Source organism: Schistocerca americana, chromosome 3 (assembly GCF_021461395.2).
Source record: "Schistocerca americana isolate TAMUIC-IGC-003095 chromosome 3, iqSchAmer2.1, whole genome shotgun sequence".
NCBI lineage: Eukaryota > Metazoa > Arthropoda > Insecta > Orthoptera > Acrididae > Schistocerca > Schistocerca americana.
Window position 1 is genome coordinate 484,007,690 of NC_060121.1, and position 18,336 is coordinate 484,026,025.

An 18,336-nucleotide genomic window follows, 5' to 3' on the forward strand; every position below is an offset into this window, starting at 1 on the left:
GCACTTCAATAAACAGAAGTTGAACATAAACACTTTCTTTCTTCGTGTGACATTGCAGGCCATTGCAGATATCCGCTAGTCAGAGATAAAAGAAAAATTCATAAGATTTCAAGAAGTATTAATAATAAAATGTAAATAAAAAGCAAGAGTTTTCAATCTGTATTTTGTTATTTTATTTGGCATAAAATCAATGAAAATATTATTTAGATCATGAAACTGTGTGTGTGGATCTCAAGACAAAGGATTTAGCTAAAAAAATGACATTATGGTCCACTTTTTCAAATGTATCGTCAAGTAGAGACTTCTTGCATGTTTCTTCTGTAAATCAGAACGGTGTTTGCACGACTGATGAGCCAATGTAGTGATCTTCAAATATTTATGAGTCAATGGAACAAAACGTTTGCTGGAATCGATCGTTATCGGTAAATTAAACAGTATTCACGAAAGGAATTCTTTTAAAAACGAAAATATTTGGAAACTTAGTGGTTTTAGAGTTAGAAAAGAGCTCATTGGACAACATCAACGAAATTTGTTGACAAATGATTCAGACTGGTAGACCTGGCCTATTAGATGCAGTGACAAGTGCACAGCAAATTTTAGTGAATGTGAAGAGAGAGTAATACTTTTAATGTAGGAGACTTTGCTGAGAGACTTGATGTAAGGTGTATCAGTGTCTGCTGGTTGGTCGCCCAGTGACTGGACATGGGAAATGATCACCAGGTAGAGTCTTGGCTTCTAGTGCCTAGTCCGTTATGGGTTTCTGTCTTTGCACACACATCAGCCAGTGATCGGGTATACCTGCGGTGTAAAACGCGCTCCAGTCAACATCGGCAACCATCAACATGCATTTTTAAAATGTGCCAATTCAAGTAGAAGTGTACTTGCAAATATCCTATTTGTCTCGTAATAATAACTAACACTTCTTCCTAAACTCAGCATATTGTTGAATGATATTAATTGTTTGGGAACAGGTTTCTTAAAGGGTATGACCAGCTATCCAGGTATGGTTCAAACTAGATATTTTTTATGGAAAGAAAAACTATTTAAAATAAATTTGTATAGCTAACCCATCTAAGGCTGTTATCTGATACTGACTACAGGTGTCATATTTAAGTACAGTTTTGACAGGTAACGAGCGTGATATAAATTAGTTTGTACTGGTTGACAGAAAATCAGAAGATTAAGAAAACAAACTGCGCGCTGTGGACTTTGTAACTAAAGCCGTCACTACATAAACGGCGGACAAAGTGGGGATATGAACAACTTTATCACTAGATATTACTGAGCTACTAGTATGGTAATTAATGAATATGTGGAGGTAAAAGAGTTCTGGCAAAGGTAACTTAAAGGTAACTAAATTGAACTTATGTAAGCATTAAAACATCAGATAGTAAATGGGACACGAAGAATCCAGGCTTGAGAAATAGGGCAGGTGGTGATCTAGTTTTTCCACTGATATACAGACGACAAGCACTTCGCGATGAAACAGCTGACACATAGTCACACTAATTTTGACAGAAGTAGCTGTCACTAAAAATAAGAACCATCCTCGAGGGACAATTTAATGACTATGGACTTGGCATCTGCTGTGTCTCCTTGCGAAAACTAGAGAGTGGAATGTGGTTTTCTTCGCGTCGTAACGAAAGACTAGAAGTAGAGCGCAGAGGTCGCATGCCAGTCTGCTGGGCCATACCGACCAGCTTGCTAGAACACTCGCCCGTCGTGCAGCTACCCACGGTGCTATCGAAGTGGCTTCCGTCTGGACACTGACTGTGCGATGCTTGCAGGTTACTGTCGCAGTAGTAGTACCAGTTGCAGTTCAACGGATCTGCGAAAAAGCCGCCGGACGGGCACGTGAAGTGCGAGCTGCTTCCGGGGCAGACTGTTGTGCACTCTCCCTGCACACACCCTCCAACAGAGCTGTCGAAATGAGTACCACTCGCACACGTAAGCTGCGTCGCTTCCGAAGCATCGCTAACGCAGTAGTAGAACGAGGCACAATTGGCTGGATCTGCAAAAAAACCCTGCGACGTGCACTGAAACTTGGTGCAGCTGTGGTTGTAACTTACGAAGTATTCACCAGCATCACAGGTTGTTGGCTCCGGTGTCGCTCCTGGGCCGCTGCAGTAGTAGTAAACGGAACAGTTATTCTCATTTCCGTAATAATAAGTACCGCTGCATGTGGAGGGCGCAGGTGACGCATTATTGACTGGACAGTCGGGGGCAATACCAGTACAGTTAATATGGTCATTACCGATTGCAGTATTATTGGGACACTTAGTAACATTGAAGGTCGGTACACTCCCAGTGTTGTTACAAACAAAGTACACAGACGGATTTTCAGGTGGAAATCCGGCAATTCCATTATCATCACAGGCAAATGAACAGACGGATGGTTGCTGAGTTTTGCTGCAGTCGCCCTGGCACGAATCGTAGTAGGTGCCGTCGGGGCACGGGCTGACGGTCTTAGTGAAGCTGCCGTCGCTGTTCTCTGTGCAGTCCACGTAGAAGCCACAGTCCGTGGGGTCCGGCAGCCGGCCCTCGGCCCCGCAGATAACACTCGGTGCAGCCAGTTGGCAGCAGGCGAGCTCTGGAAATGCCGCCAGCGCCAACAGCTGTTGAGGACAGTGAATCCCTTAAGATGCAGCAAGTAATTTCGAACAAACAAAGTGCATGGTGACTGGTAAGCGAAGCTTAATGGCTAACACTACTGTAAGGCAAATTAAAATTACCCAATTAACTAGGAATCATCGTTTCAGATGTAAGGTTCCACTGGAAGCTCAAAGCTCGAAGTGCCGCAGCTACAGTAGCTTTAAACAGAAGGAAGAAACTATTATGCGGAAAGCTGGATAGCGAGCTCAGAAGAAAGCTTTGGAAGTGTTTTATCTGGCGTACGGCACTCTATGGAATTGAAACACGGACACAGAATAGAAAGAACGAAGGGCTGTTGCGAGAATTTGAGATGTGAGTGTAGAGGAGGATGGAAATGATTGGATGGGTGCAGGACCGACAAACAGAGCGTACTTGAAAGAACAAGGGAGCGAAAAATGCTATCGGAAGTTAGAAGAAGAAGATAGAGGACGTGGCCTGGTCATATGTTGCGGCAGGTCTGGTTGATGATTAAAGTGTTGGAAGGATTGATATGAGGGAGGAGAACGAAGGAAGGAAGGAGATAGTACAAGATGCCAGATAAAGTTAAAGAAAGTGGAAACTGTGTGTAAATGAAGAGAACAGCAAAAGGACATGGAAGAGCTGCCAGAACACCGAATAATAATACTGTTTTACCGTTCAAGCTGACAAAAGTAAATCATTATTCTTTGATCTCCAAAAATCAAGGGATGAACGGAAAATTATTTGTAGTACAAAAAAATAATGCGTGGAATTACAAACAAACACATAGTCAGCAAGTAGAACAGGAGACATGATGAACTTTCTGAAGTCAGTAGTCTTCCTGCCGTCTTTCTCTGCTGTGCCAGCGTCTCATCTCTGGGCAGACCTCACATCCAGTGTCCTTAATAATCTGCTCTACATATTGTAATCTCTGTCTATCTCTACGTCTTATGCTTGTTGCTTTTCCCAGGCCTCTGGAGATGGGAGGAGGTGGTTTGCCACTTGGACGGAAAGTTGATGAAGGATTCGACTCTAAGGAAGGCGGAAATGGAAATATGGCAAACTGGGGCTGCACAGATACACTTTAAAAGTAAACAAATATTCACAGTCTTGACGTATAACAAAACAAATCATGTCATAGTGATCACAGCGTTGATGTGCGTATTAGACGTTTACATCCCATACATCAATAAAATTATCGAAGTTATATCATAACAGCAAGTGTATATTTTTGTAAAAAACTTTCGAAGTGAATAGTAACTGATAAGTGTAGTGGGAAAAGACAAAGTACGACAATTGCTGTCTTCACTAAAGGCCAAATGTATTTACATATTTCATTTATTGAGTTATTACGTCCAGAATGAATGGTTCAAATGGCTCTGAGCTCTATGGGACTTAACATCTGTGGTCATCAGTCCCCTAGAACTTAGAACTACTTAAACCTAATTAACCTAAGGACATCACACACATCCATGCCCGAGGCAGGATTCGAACCTGCGACCGTAGCAGTCCCGCGGTTCCGGACTGCGCGCCTAGAACCACTAGACCACCGCGGCCGGCCCGTCCAGAATGAGATTTTCTCTCTGCAGCGGAGTGTTCGCTGATATGAAATATCCTTTCTTTCACGAGTGCTAACTGCAAGGTTCGCAGGAGAGCTTCTGTAAAGTTTGGAAGTTTGGTAGGTAGGAGACGAGGTACTGGCAGAAGTAAAGCTGTGAGGACGGGGCATGAGTCGTGCTTGGGTAGCTCAGTTGGTAGAGCACTTCCCTGCGGAAGTCAAAGGTCCCGAGTTCGAGTCTCGGCCTGGCACACAGTTTTAATCTACCAGGAAGTTTCGAGTTATTACGTGTTTTATATTTGTCTAATTATATAAATGAGCCAGGTCATCGAATATTCCACACTTAGATAGAACATGAACACATCTTGACTTTCCTTGTACCTTCTCCTATGTGCTCATACGTCATATGTACAGATTATTAGATAATTTCTATTTTATTTAATTAACCATTAACTCTGCCTTTTGTTGAAGAGTTCGGTCACTTGGAAGCAGTCATTAAAATGCAGTATTTGATTCTGCCATTGAAACTAATGCGTAGAGAAGCTTCTACTTAACAGGCTACCTTTATTTTTTAGCAAGTTCTAATACAATTTCTTGATCTTTTATCGTAAGAAAATGACACGAATTTCAAATTTTATTTAACTGTGCATTAAGTAGAGGAATGCATTTCATTTAACACATCTGGAGTATTCTTAAATTACGGGGTTTCTTCAACAGTGGTCCACTTCTGTACTTTATGATCGTTGTGAATTTCGTTGGGAAAACGGGAAGTCTAAAAAGGCCTTAAAATAATAGCACTATGCCATTATGTGTTGGACAATTATGTTGAGTGGATCGGCCTTGGAGGTAACGTGTGTGCTGGGATGCTGATAGCGTGCTGCTTTAGGACTTGTAAAGTGATAAATTTTGGGCTGCATATGGTCACTCAAATACTTTCACATTCATTATCATTTAGAAAAAAAAAATTGGGTCAAACGGTACTATGAATCAGAACGCAGGTGGCAGTCTAACATTCCGTGCGTGAGAGGTTATGTGAAGTTTATATTTGGCTGCAAATTTAGAAGTATTATTCAATATACTGTAAGAACATATTCGTGGCTTCGGAAATTTGACTTGTACAACTCGATACTATGCTGATATTTCGGCCGAGCATTTCTATGCACTTCAGTCCGGAACCGCGCTGCTGCTACGGTCGCAGGTTCGAATCCTGCCTCGGGCATGTAAGTGTGTGATGTTCTTATGTTAGTTAGGTTTAAGTAGTTCGAAGCCTAGGGACTGATGACCTTAGATGTTAAGTCCCACAGTGCTTAGAGCCATTTGAACCATATGCTGGTATTTCAAATGCAGCCATATGTGGCTCGACGGTGTCTAGTGCTTAATCTCGTCTCAGCGGTTATTTTAATTAAACAGCAGTAGTACTGGCCTATCGCACATTCGTCTCTCAAGTTTTACCAGGTTGTGTTATTCGCCGCATGCAATGTGAGGTAAATAATGGGATGGAAAAAACTTCACTTCCGTATCCCTTCAGCGTACGTGTTTTCGTACGTACACACACACATATATGGGTATTGATGTGTCTTATACTCTTGTCCGAATGGTCCATATACAAACAAACAAGGAAGTAAATAAATATTATATGTAGTCATCACATTGAATACAAAGGAGTATTATAAGTTCTGAAACACTGACGCACAGCGGCTGTGCGTCGGTGTTTCAGTACTTATAATACTCCTTTGTATTCATTGTGATGTCTACGTTTCACCACAGACGTTACGTACGCAATATCACAGAAGAAAAATGACTTAGAAACTGGGCTTTATTGACGTAGTCTCATTACTAGATAGTTTAGCTACTTTATAGTGGATTGTGTTCGAACGTACAGTGGCACCATTCCGTGGGACACTAGGAGGCATTTCCCTTGATTAAATTTGTGAGAGGACACCACCACGTCGACAGATTACTAGGTATCAGCGAAAAAGTGGTATATAACGAATTTACATAGTTCCCGATTGTCTAAATGGTTCAAATGGCTCTGAGCACTATGGGACTTAACTACTGTGGTCATCAGTCCCCTAGAACTTCGAACTACTTAAACCTAACTAACCTAAGGACATCACACACATCCATGCCCGAGGCAGGATTCGAACCTGCGACCGTAGCTGTCGCGCGGTTCCGGGATTGTCTAAAACCAACATTTTGTCCGGCCGGTGTGGCCAAGTGGATCTAGGTGCTTCAGTCTGGAACTGCGCGAACGCTACGATCGCAGGTTCCATCCTGACTCGGGTATGAATGTGTGTGGTGTCCTTAGGTTAGTTAGGTTTCAGTAGTTCTGTGTTCTACAGGACTGATGACCTCAGATGTTAAGTCCCATGATACTCAGAGCCATTTCAACCATTTGAACCAACATTTTGCAGTCTGACAGGAAGTGGATAGCAGAACCAACCGTAGTTTGTAGACAATGTTTGTAGCACATTGCGGATAATATACTGGCTCATAGTAACGAACGACTTCATTAAAGAAAATGTAATCTTGTTTCACCGCTAATACACCAGTCTGCCCTTGGTGACATGGATACTCTTGCACTCTAGGATAACATCCCCAGTGGATACTAAACATTCGTTCAATTTATACCTTGGCAGCTCCCAGAAGCCCAAGCTCGTGTGTCAATAATCAGTAGTCTGGCAGCAAGGTGGAAATGTTAAGCGAGTTGTGTCAGACGCGGAAGCTATTGCAGCATCGGGGAACGACCTAGAGCCCAAGTCTGAAAGTGAAGAATAATGATGCCATGGAAGCCGGGAGATACCGTCATACTATTGAAAAAGCAGAGTGTCATAAGGAATCCTAGGCACAAGGCAAAAATCAGCATTCGGTGCCAAACCAGCGAAAAGAGCCCCTGGCAGGTGAAGTTGCGAAAGTCTGAAGTCACTGGTAGGTCTAACACTGAGGAACAACCAGGACCCATAAAGTCATTGCCATCCATGTCGGTGTAGAGCACATGGGAAACACCAGAAACACCAACATAAATACCCAATCAGTCTTTGTCAAATGACTGAAGGCTGAGTGCACATTGCTGAATGCCCAGCGTGTAGCCTCAGCCCTTGTGTCAGTTGCAGCTGTCCAGTTAGTGGGTAGACTACGGACGTCGATCCTTGGCATACCTAGCTGTCTTTGATCGCTCATGGAGCCACAAGACTAGCTGGAAGGACGCTGCAGTGCATCTGAGGCAATGCTGATGGGTCGCAGAGGCCGCCATCAGTCTGCAGACCTGCTGGAAGCTTTACCTTCAGGACCGGATGTTGTCTGTCATCCACCTTGGAGAAGGAGGGCCACTGCTGCTGTTCATCCTGTTCCTGGGGCCGACACCGATGCTGCGGGCTCCTGACTCCGAAAAGCAGGCTGAGAGCCGACCCCTGCGAGTCAGCGAGTACTTCAGGTAGGCCTGGGTGTGTGACACTGAGTGGGTATGGTCGACATCAAGGAGACTCCTTGGAGATCGATACGTAACGCTGGAGGCTGCCGGCGTTCACGGGTCGACGGCCGCCTTGTGACGTAACCGGCGCCACCTGATGCTTCGCAGCAGTGGTGGAACTTCGCGTTGAGCGCATACTGGTCCTCTTCTGCTGATGAGGCCGCTGCTTTACCGGCCCAGATATGGTGTGGAGCTTTGGAAGGCTATCCTGTATTGCTGATTAATAAATGTATTATCGTCAATCACATTTTCTCCGCGCTCTCGAGCTTAACTAGGTCCTCATCCCACATCCCAATCAGCTCTCTCCTGACAAGAGTAGGAGTCTGCAGCTGGATTCCTCTAACACTAATGCAACACGATCGTTAGTAATATAATCCAATATATTTTTAACTTCAGAAATGGGTCCTGAACCCTCCAATAGAATGCACGATTGGTGATATACAAGAGAAAACTTTACTTCATGCTTACGGATTGTGTATCCATCAAGGTTTTAAGCTGAAGACATGGAGTTGGAGTTTAAATACTGGCTCAGAGTCATCAGATTAAACCATAATTCGAGAATACCAGGTGGATAAGAAGGGTGTCGCTGCCCTACTCAAACATGAAACTATAGCACGACAACATACAACTGTACCGTTTATAGTGTGCCCACCACTCCTGCTACGCCTGCTTGTTAATAAAGCCTCACGGTGGCTAACCACTATACTGTATATATAACATTGTTACTTTTATACCACTGCAATGAGGCATGTCAAAATGATGTATGGAATGAAATTTCAGAAATCAGTTCTCCTTACTTAATTTGTGGCATTTTGAAGTTCATGTACAGCGCGGAGTCGACTGAGGACTGCAATGCTGCAGTGTCTGTTTCATGAACGATCTTCCCTCGTGATGATACCTTAAGCACTCCGTCTTCAGGCCACGAGTGGCCGACCGAGACCATTCGACCGCCGTTATGAGGGGCGTGGGGTCAGCACACCGCTCTCCCGGCCCTTATGATGGTATTCTTGACCGAAGCCACTACTATTCGGTCGAGTAGTTCCTCAGTTGGCATCAAAAGGCTGAGTGCACCCCGAAAAATGGCAACAGCGCATAGCGGCTGGATGGTCACCCACCTACGTCCCGGCCACGCTCAATAGCGCTTAACTTTAGTGATCTCACGAGAACCGGTGTATCCACTGCGGCATGGCCGTTGCCGGTGATACATTAAGCTTATCGAATTAATTTAGCTTCTGATATTTCTTTTTGTTTTCCATCTTTTTTTTTGCTCTAGTTTGTAAATGGGAAATTTGACAGAACCCATGGGGTCACATCTATAAAGGTCCTCACCAACCTGACGCCATATTCACTTCCTCCCTCTGCGTCAGATAGTCAAATGGAACTGTGACAAAGCTGACACAGAAAATATTGCGGTATGTTTAAAAGAGGAAACTATCAGTTTCTGTCCCACCTTTTTGGAAATATAACACGTTATTGGTTCATGAACACATTGAATGGAGCGGCTTGTAGAAACATCTGAAAAAAATCATGCCTCCACGTACGCAGTCTCCGATATTGTGGAGTCCTGGATTCTCTTGGGCTATTGCTTTAGGGAGAACAGCGTTACAAGAATTTGGGTAGCCACACACACTTTCAAAGAGTTATTGAAACCGTGCAATACGACACGTTCTGTATGTCACTTAACCACTGCTCTGATTTGGTGTACACATGACAACACAAAAAGTAGCCGCCATTAAAATTTAAATGAACGGAATGAACAATACTGCTAATAAAAGTAAAGGATACTTTTAATTGTGAGTGTAATTCAGGAGAAAACACGTTATTCACACACAGTATAAATACTCTAACGACGCACAAGAAAATATGCTTCTGTGTCATTCATAGAACTTCACACTAGGCAAAGGCATTTCAGGCCATGAAATTGAATCAAGGGGGCAAGAACAGTGCAAAATATCTGAATATTGCAACACTATGGTGTCTTCGTAGTTTGCTAGCGTACTCGACAGACTGATAGTCAACTACTCAACAAGAGAATTCGGATCAAGAATGTCTTCCAACAATATATTTCTTTTTATTGGGTTTATTTGATCCATAGAAAACAAGAAAGTAGCAGTACGAAAGATTCAGGGGCGTTAATGAAATATTTTCGGCCATTAAAACATGTTGCTCCTTTACCACTTAATATCCCTTATAAAGACGTTTAGCTTCAAAGATCATTAGCATCAAGCGGGCAAGAACATCTGTGACGTAAGTAATAAATCTATGATTTTCCTACATCTCCTCTGTCGTGCGAAACGCGACATTCGTCATTTCATCGTGAGATCCTGAGGATCAGGTTCAGATTAGTTTCCCCGCATTGTCCAGCTCAGCCCATCCGTTGTCAGTGGGACCGCGCGACTGCTACGGTCGCAGGTTCGAATCCTGCCTCGGGCATGGATGTGTGTGATGTCCTTAGGTTAGTTAGGTTTAAGTAGTTCTAAGTTCTAGGGGACTTATGACCACAGATGTTGAGTCCCATAGTGCTCAGAGCCATTTGAACCATTTTTTTGTCAGTGGGCTGAGGCCTGGTACTGGAAGCCAGTCGTAGAAACATATCCCATGCAGTTCTGCAAACCACTCCTACAATCTTAAGGGGCATGTCTGTTGGAGATATCCTGCTGGAAACAGATTAAGTCCTTAGGATATACACTGCTCGACAGTAAAGTAAAGCACCTGGAAGGCATGGTCCTACGTCATTTTAATTTTGTACGCATAAGCACCTTGGGCTGGCACGTAAATGACTAGAGTTGCAGTTATCTGTCATAGGTATAACGGTATCAGAGTACATTCTGTTGTTGGTGTATCATAGCGTTACGAGGCCTGTTAGGGTGTAGGAGTATAAGGAAAGTGGAGAGCGCCGGATGAGATCACCGTCAAGGACGCGAAGATGCTGCATACTCATGTGAGAGACAGCCTTAGCACCACCTGACAAGTGTTTTTAAAGGGGCCCATTGAGGGCCTCCATTTAGCCTGCTAGTCTAATCGTGCAATATCCAGATTTTTGGGCCATTCGGACGCGACAGTGGCCCGATGTTCGAACGCATGGAAACATGAGGGGAGGCACGATCGTCGTCAAGTTACTAGTTGTTCCTGTATGACTACTACAAAGAAGAGTCGCTGTATTGAGCACCAAGCACATCCTGTTCTCCCTTCTTCACATCTGCATACGTCATACGAGGACAAGAGATGGACTCCCTTCAACATTCTGTGTCACCCCGCACCACTGGTCTCAGAACAGAAGCAGCCAGATAAAGGGATGCTTAGGCTGGCGTTAACCACACAACAGAAACGGCTGCGTGTGGAGTGGTGCCGTGATGGGGAAGCACGGACTGTTGATGAATGCCATCGTACTTTGTTCAGCAATGAATTGCGGTTCCACACTAACCCGATGACCATCACCGAGAGTTGGGCTGTACCTGGGGAGAGATCAATCTCTTCCATTGAATTGGAGCGGCACGGCGGTGTTACTCCTGACGACATTCTGGGATTGGGTGGAGAGGGGAGGGGGTGGGGGGGGGGGGTCGCATCAGGACGCAGTTGATGGTAATTGATGGCGTCCTGACGGCACAAAAGTACACCATGGACGTCCTGCTCCCTCAGGTGTTCTCATACGACAGTGTCAAGGTGCCCCATTTCAACAGAACAAAGCTCATCCACATTTGGTATGTGTTTCTAATGAACCGTCTGCGTGACGCTAAGGTACTTTCGTCGCCGGTGCGGTCGCCAGGTACATCCTCGATAGCTAATTTTTGGAACCAACTTGGATATGAGAGCCTTCCCAACCATATCAGTGGATGCATCGAGTCGAGGGGTGGTCCTTCCTCATACTGCGGCTTGTAAATTTGTGTCGATTTATTTCCTCCTCCCCTTCTGGGTGCTTCAAATTTTTGTCGAGCAGTGTAATTTTCGTACTGATGGGAGCATAATATTACCAATAACACTGGTACAATTAACAGCTTCACTTATGCCGTATATCCTGCGAAGCATCCCAATTCCATGTGAACACACCCAACCTCACACAACTACAGAAACAAGGCCACCGAAATGTGAGTAATAAATATATATGAGATCATGACAGGCACCGTCCGCCGTTACACCCGTACTGGACCATATTTCGCCGTGGAAAACACTGATTCGTCAGGTAACATTACATTCGATCGCTTACGATATATATATTCCCTAGGAACTGCTAATTGGCAAAGCCGATAGTCATCACGGAGTTTCGCCTTGAAGGCCGCACATTTTCTTTGTAGTTAAGGCTTCCGAAATTGGTGCTGAAGTATGTCGACCTACCAGGGTAATGCAAAAGTAGGGTTCAACTGCAAAGAGTTTTTTTAAAAAAAGGTTTGTGCCATGATGCATTTACAAATTCAGTATCGTGAACTGGTGTTGTTATACACTAATGTCAAGTTCCCACAAGCCTACTGGATTCTCCAATATCACGTTGTTTTATCCATAGTTGCACAGTGTCCTCCGGAACGTCATGCCGTGCCTCAGCCTCCGGCGCCGCCAAATTCTCTACTTACGCAACAACTATGATACCATCGCGAATAGCCTGTTGACAAAGAGACTATGGCTCATAAGCGAGGTGGCCGGATAGAAAGCGAGATGGTTCAGGTATCTGACTCTGAATCGTGTACCATCATTAGCTGTTACAGAACGCATAATACACTCCTGGAAATGGAAAAAAGAACACATTGACACCGGTGTGTCAGACCCACCATACTTGCTCCGTACACTGCGAGAGGGCTGTACAAGCAATAATCACACGCACGGCACAGCGGACACACCAGGAACCGCGGTGTTGGCCGTCGAATGGCGCTAGCTGCGCAGCATTTGTGCACCGCCGCCGTCAGTGTCAGCCAGTTTGCCGTGGCATACGGAGCTCCATCGCAGTCTTTAACACTGGTAGCATGCCGCGACAGCGTGGACGTGAACCGTATGTGCAGTTGACGGACTTTGAGCGAGGGCGTATAGTGGGCATGCGGGAGGCCGGCTGGACGTACCGCCGAATTGCTCAACACGTGGGGCGTGAGGTCTCCACAGTACATCGATGTTGTCGCCAGTGGTCGGCGGAAGGTGCACGTGCCCGTCGACCTGGGACCGGACCGCAGCGACGCACGGATGCGCGCCTAGACCGTAGGATCCTACGCAGTGCCGTAGGGGACCGCACCGCCACTTCCCAGCAAATTAGGGACACTGTTGCTCCTGGGGTATCGGCGAGGACCATTCGCAACCGTCTCCATGAAGCTGGGCTACGGTCCCGCACACCGTTAGGCCGTCTTCCGCTCACGCCCCAACATCGTGCAGCCCGCCTCCAGTGGTGTCGCGACAGGCGTGAATGGAGGGACGAATGGAGACGTGTCGTCTTCAGCGATGAGAGTCGCTTCTACCTTGGTGCCAATGATGGTCGTATGCGTGTTTGGCGCCGTGCAGGTGAGCGCCACAATCAGGACTGCATACGACCGAGGCACACAGGGCCAACACCCGGCATCATGGTGTGGGGAGCGAACTCCTACACTGGCCGTACACCACTGGTGATCGTCGAGGGGACACTGAATAGTGCACGGTACATCCAAACCGTCATCGAACCCATCGTTCTACCATTCCTAGACCGGCAAGGGAACTTGCTGTTCCAACAGGACAATGCACGTCCGCATGTATCCCGTGCCACCCAACGTGCTCTAGAAGGTGTAAGTCAACTACCCTGGCCAGCAAGATCTCCGGATCTGTCCCCCATTGAGCATGTTTGGGACTGGATGAAGCGTCGTCTCACGCGGTCTGCACGTCCAGCACGAACGCTGGTCCAACTGAGGCGCCAGGTGGAAATGGCATGGCAAGCCGTTCCACAGGACTACATCCAGCATCTCTACGATCGTCTCCATGGGAGAATAGCAGCCTGCATTGCTGCGAAAGGTGGATATACACTGTACTAGTGCCGACATTGAGCATGCACTGTTGCCTGTGTCTATGTGCCTGTGGTTCTGTCAGTGTGATCATGTGATGTATCTGACCCCAGGAATGTGTCAATAAAGTTTCCCCTTCCTGGGACAATGAATTCACGGTGTTCTTATTTCAATTTCCAGGAGTGTACAATTACAATGATATAAGCAAGGATAAAACAAAAAGCGGTTGCAGGAAATCATGAAACATTTCATTTCGTGTCATTGTTGAGGTATTAGCCAATTACCCAGAGATGCGTTTTCAGGAATATAATACAACTTTTCGTCCTCCGACCTTTACGCAAAAGAAATATGAGTGCGCCAGTGTGTCTTTTATACAAAATATTCCAAGTAGTACGTGTCTCTTGCAGGATTAGAGGAAAAGAAAACTATCTCAACTTAACGTGGAAGCGATTCGTTGCTCCTTTACATACACTGAGGTGACAGAAGTCGTGAGGTAGAAATATGTATATGTACAAATGGCTGTAGTATCACGTACACAAGGTATAAAAAGGCAGGGCATTGGCTAAGCTGGCATTTGTGCTCAGGTGCTTCATGTGAAAAGGTGTCCGACGTGACTATAACCGCAAGACGGGAATTAACAGATATCGAAATCGGAATGGCAGTTGGAGCTAGACGCCTAGGGTATCCCATTTGGGAAATCGTTACGGAATTCAATATTCCGGGATCCACAGTGCCAAGGGTGTGCCGCATACCAAATGCCAGGCTTTGCCTCTCACCGCGAACACCACAGAGGCCGACGGTCTTCACTTCGCGACCGAGAGCAGCCGCTTTTGCGTAGAATTATCCGTGCTTAAAGACAAGCTACACTACGTGAAATAACAGCTGAAATCAATGTAGTGCGTACGGCCAAGGCACCTGTTAGGACAGTGCAGCGAAATTTGTTGTTAATGGGCTATATGCGCTGTGACAGCAGACGACCGACACTAGTGCCACTGCTGACAGTACATCGCCCGCAGCGCCTTTCCTTGGCTAGTTACCCAACACTACTGGAAAACCGTTGTCTGGGAACATGCGTGCCGAATGCTGGTGGTAGGGTTCGAGTATGGAACAGACTCCACGAAGTCATGGACCCAAGTTGTCAACAGGGTACTGTGTAAGCTGGTGGTGGCTCCATAAAGAAGTGGGCCGTGTTTACGTGGAATGAACTGGCTCCTCTGGACCAACTAAACCGATCATTGGCTGGAAATGATTATGTTCGGCTCGTTCGAGGCCATTTGCCGCCATTCATGGATTTAATGTTCCCAAATAAGGATTGAATTTTTATGGATAACAAGGCGCCTTTTAACCGGCCACAGTTGTTCGCGACTGGTTTATGGGACACAGTCAACAGGTCAGCTCGAGCACGAAATCCTACACCGGCCACACTGGAACAATTATGGACGGCTGTAGTGTCAGCATGGCTCAATATTTCTGCAGTGGACTCCCAGTGACTTACGGAGTCGCTGTCATTTCTAGTTGCTGCCCGGCAAAAGCAGATCCGACACGGCATCAGGAGGTATGCCGTGCCTTCTATCACCTCAGGTTGTCTGTTTAGCTACAGAAAGACCAGCAAAAAGTTTTCCATTAAGATGTACGTAGTGAATCTATAGTTAGCAACACTGTTGTATATTTGGAAAAAAGCTTTTATGTCTTCCTAGAGTGAGTTTAGAATACAGAAAAGACCATTCGTACTTAACACATTTGTGCGAAATATTTAAAGTAGTAACTCCTCTTACGTGTCTTTTCTATGAAATCCGGGAAAACTGTATGCTGCATTTCATTCTCGTCAATGCTACATTGGACTGGCTGCGATATTCCGCGTCTACTTTTGCACCATACTGCAGCGTCTGTGTTATTAAGAAGTACGATACAATCAAAGTTCCTTAGGACGTGCATGCACGTCCGAAGGAACAGCTACTGCGTCGTCTACAGCGCTCATGAAAGGCATGAAACGTATTCGCTGTTGCTGCTACGAACAACCACCAGCTGTATAATGGAATGGCGACAGTGAAAATTTCTGCAGTACTGCGACTCGAACCAGGATTTTCTGATTTACGCCGTCGGCCACCTTAACCGCTTTTGCTGTACGTAGCCGACTCACGGCCAAACCAAAACTTCCATGTATCGTCGTTCAACCGTCACATCCTGAAGTCGTACGCAGTATGTAATTCCCGTCCGTGGCCGGTAGGGGGGGGGACGTGAAATTTTTTTCGAAAGTCACTGCCTTGTATCTGCTCATAAATAGGATAATGCAGTGCCTGTGTTGTTAAGAAGTACAGTGCAGTGTTCCTTTCTTTCCGTTTTGCGCCAGTAGCGAGAATGATACTAATCTAGAACTGTCCATAATAAGTATATACTTGTCTCACGCATACACACACTAGACAGAAAAGAGAGACAGAGAGAGAGAGAGAGATAGAGAGAGAGAGATATTACAATCCACTTTCTCTAATGCACACACTCGTTAACAAGAGAATACAGTTAGAGCTTACAGCCAAAACTCTCCAGCTAACAGACATGTCTCCCGCCATTATGTGACTTACACAGTAAACACGCAGTGGGACATCTTCGAACTATATATATAGGTATTCACCTGTGCTTTTAACTACGCCACTTAGGAGATAAATTGTATACGTAATCAACAGTTCAAGTGTTTTCGATCACTTAGGCCTGTAATCTCAGCCACATGAATCAGATTTGAAAAAAGTCGAACCACTAGAAACGTCTATAATCTGGAGAGCATGCAACCAATTAGGAACTGATGGCAGTCGTGATAACCAAAAAATACGTTATCTGTTGACAGAAGTGTGACATGATACTTAGGCGGATTCTACAGAGGTGGTGTAACTGAACAACACATTTTTTTGGAAAAATGAGTTCATCTTAAAGCAAGCATAATGTTTTTCTGCACTAAATTTGATACCATAGTGATGCTAATGTTCAATTCATAGTATCATTCTGCGTTCAAAAATTTCAAATTACATAGTAAATATTTCAAAGTTCTCCTTGGTCATGTTTATGTATAGTACAATTATTTTTTTTTTTTAATTTTGTTCACCAATGTTCACATCTTTTGGGGGATATCAGCTTTTCAGTTCCATTATTTAGTGCATACCACTGCCATTTTTAACAATCGAAGTTAGCAAATCTGATGCTAAGAAATGTTATGGCTGGTTTCAAATCGGAAGAGGAGCTAGACAGAATTGTTCTGTTTCACCAACTCCGTTTACCTCATATATCGAAGACTTAATAGGGATGAAGAGAAGGTAAGAGTTTTCATTGGAGGCCAGACGATCGTAAAAGTGGCGTTGCTTTACGTGATGTGTGGGTGGAGAACGTTAATCATAATCTTTAATTAAATACCTTATAGTAAGTTTAAAATTACTTTAATGTCAGTACCGCCATTAGACTGTTGTTTATTTGCAGTGTTACATTCACACTTAGACAATCATGATTTCGGCTTCAAATTTCCATTATCAAGTGTTTTAAGTGTTATACAGCGCCTAAGATGGCATACTGTCGTATTTAAAATAATCAGACACATTGTCTACGGGTCGATATTTCTGGCAAAGCCTACTACTTTTTTTCATCGCTGATTATACCATCTTGACTGAATGACAGTTGGTTACTTGATTACCGATTTCAGATCACTGACGAGACATCGTCAGATCAGCCTAAAATGTTGTTCAGTGTGTGACGATCATTACACATAATCATATTTGTGGAGCTAAGTCCCCTTAAAATGAAAAATCGTAGATGGTTACGTAAATTAACAACCTTAATCACTAATCAAATATCCAGTTTTGATTGATACAAAGATGGCTCGTCATTCAGTCGAAACCAGCAATCATTAAAGAAAATTTGCGATCCAGGAGTAGGATATTTATCCACATACTTTTTAAACCAACAGATCGCTTATCTTTTCACTGACAGCGTCAAGGAATACTAAAGGATTTTTCACATTTGTCTTGCATCTATGAGAATGCTGTCATACAGAAGAGTATCATCCACAAAATCCTGGAGATACCAAGACCAGAAAAATTTAAGACTTTGAGCTCACTTGACTTTTCTTGACAACTCATACATCTAAGTTGCTAACGTGAAAGACATACAAGTGGGTGGCAAATATTAAGGCTTCATCAGATAGTAAGTTTTATTTTGGCAAAGATAAAGGCACAGGATAGACAGTTTGATGTTAAACTTCTTATTCGAACAAGACTTACGAAAAATCCACCCACTTTCAGAAGGTTTTCCGACATAGAAGAGATATTCGGTAAATTTAAGTGATTCAAGATGTTTGAAATCATCAGCAAATATAGAAATATGCTATAGAGAAAGAGCGGTAACAAACATTATGTTGTCATTCCACTAAATTCTGACATTTAATCAGTTTCATAAATTTTAGTGATTATCCTCTCACTTCACGAAGTGAGTGTCATAGTATCACTCTGCCTTAGGCACACTGGATGTTCAGCAATGCGTCGGCCTGAGGCGCACTTCTGCACTCAGGAATATAAATCCTAAACCTTCACAAGTGAAAATATATATTAGCATAACAAAAAATTATAAATAAAAATAAGTTGATGCTACTGAACTTCTTCCTTAAGCTAATATATACATGCGTATATCGATATATGAAACTTCAGCAATGGTTGCTTCTATGTCGCGGACACTTGAGCGTATTGTGAGTGTAGAGTTCATTCCAAAGCAAAGCTATG

At 44.3% G+C, this 18,336-nt stretch overlaps 1 protein-coding gene across 1 annotated transcript; it reads right to left on the reverse strand.

Moving 5' to 3' along the window:
* Positions 1–212: 212 nt before the first annotated feature.
* On the reverse strand, positions 213–16,138 carry LOC124607266 (peritrophin-48-like). The gene is made up of 2 exons (XM_047139543.1): positions 16,111–16,138; positions 213–2,615 (listed from the first exon to the last, which is right to left on the reverse strand). The coding sequence occupies exons 1-2, from the start codon at positions 16,135–16,137 to the stop codon at positions 1,569–1,571; spliced, it is 1,074 nt and encodes a 357-aa protein (XP_046995499.1). The 5' UTR covers position 16,138; the 3' UTR covers positions 213–1,568.
* Positions 16,139–18,336: the final 2,198 nt, after the last annotated feature.

Bases quoted from the DNA above. Each gene is read 5' to 3' on its own strand.
- LOC124607266 (XM_047139543.1), bottom strand. From the start codon at position 16,137: ATGTCTGTTAGCTGGAGAGTTTTGGCT. The intron at 2,616-16,110 runs GTAAGCTCTAAC...TGTCCTCAACAG, and splicing joins TTAGCTGGAGAGTTTTGGCT to CTGTTGGCGCTGGCGGCATT.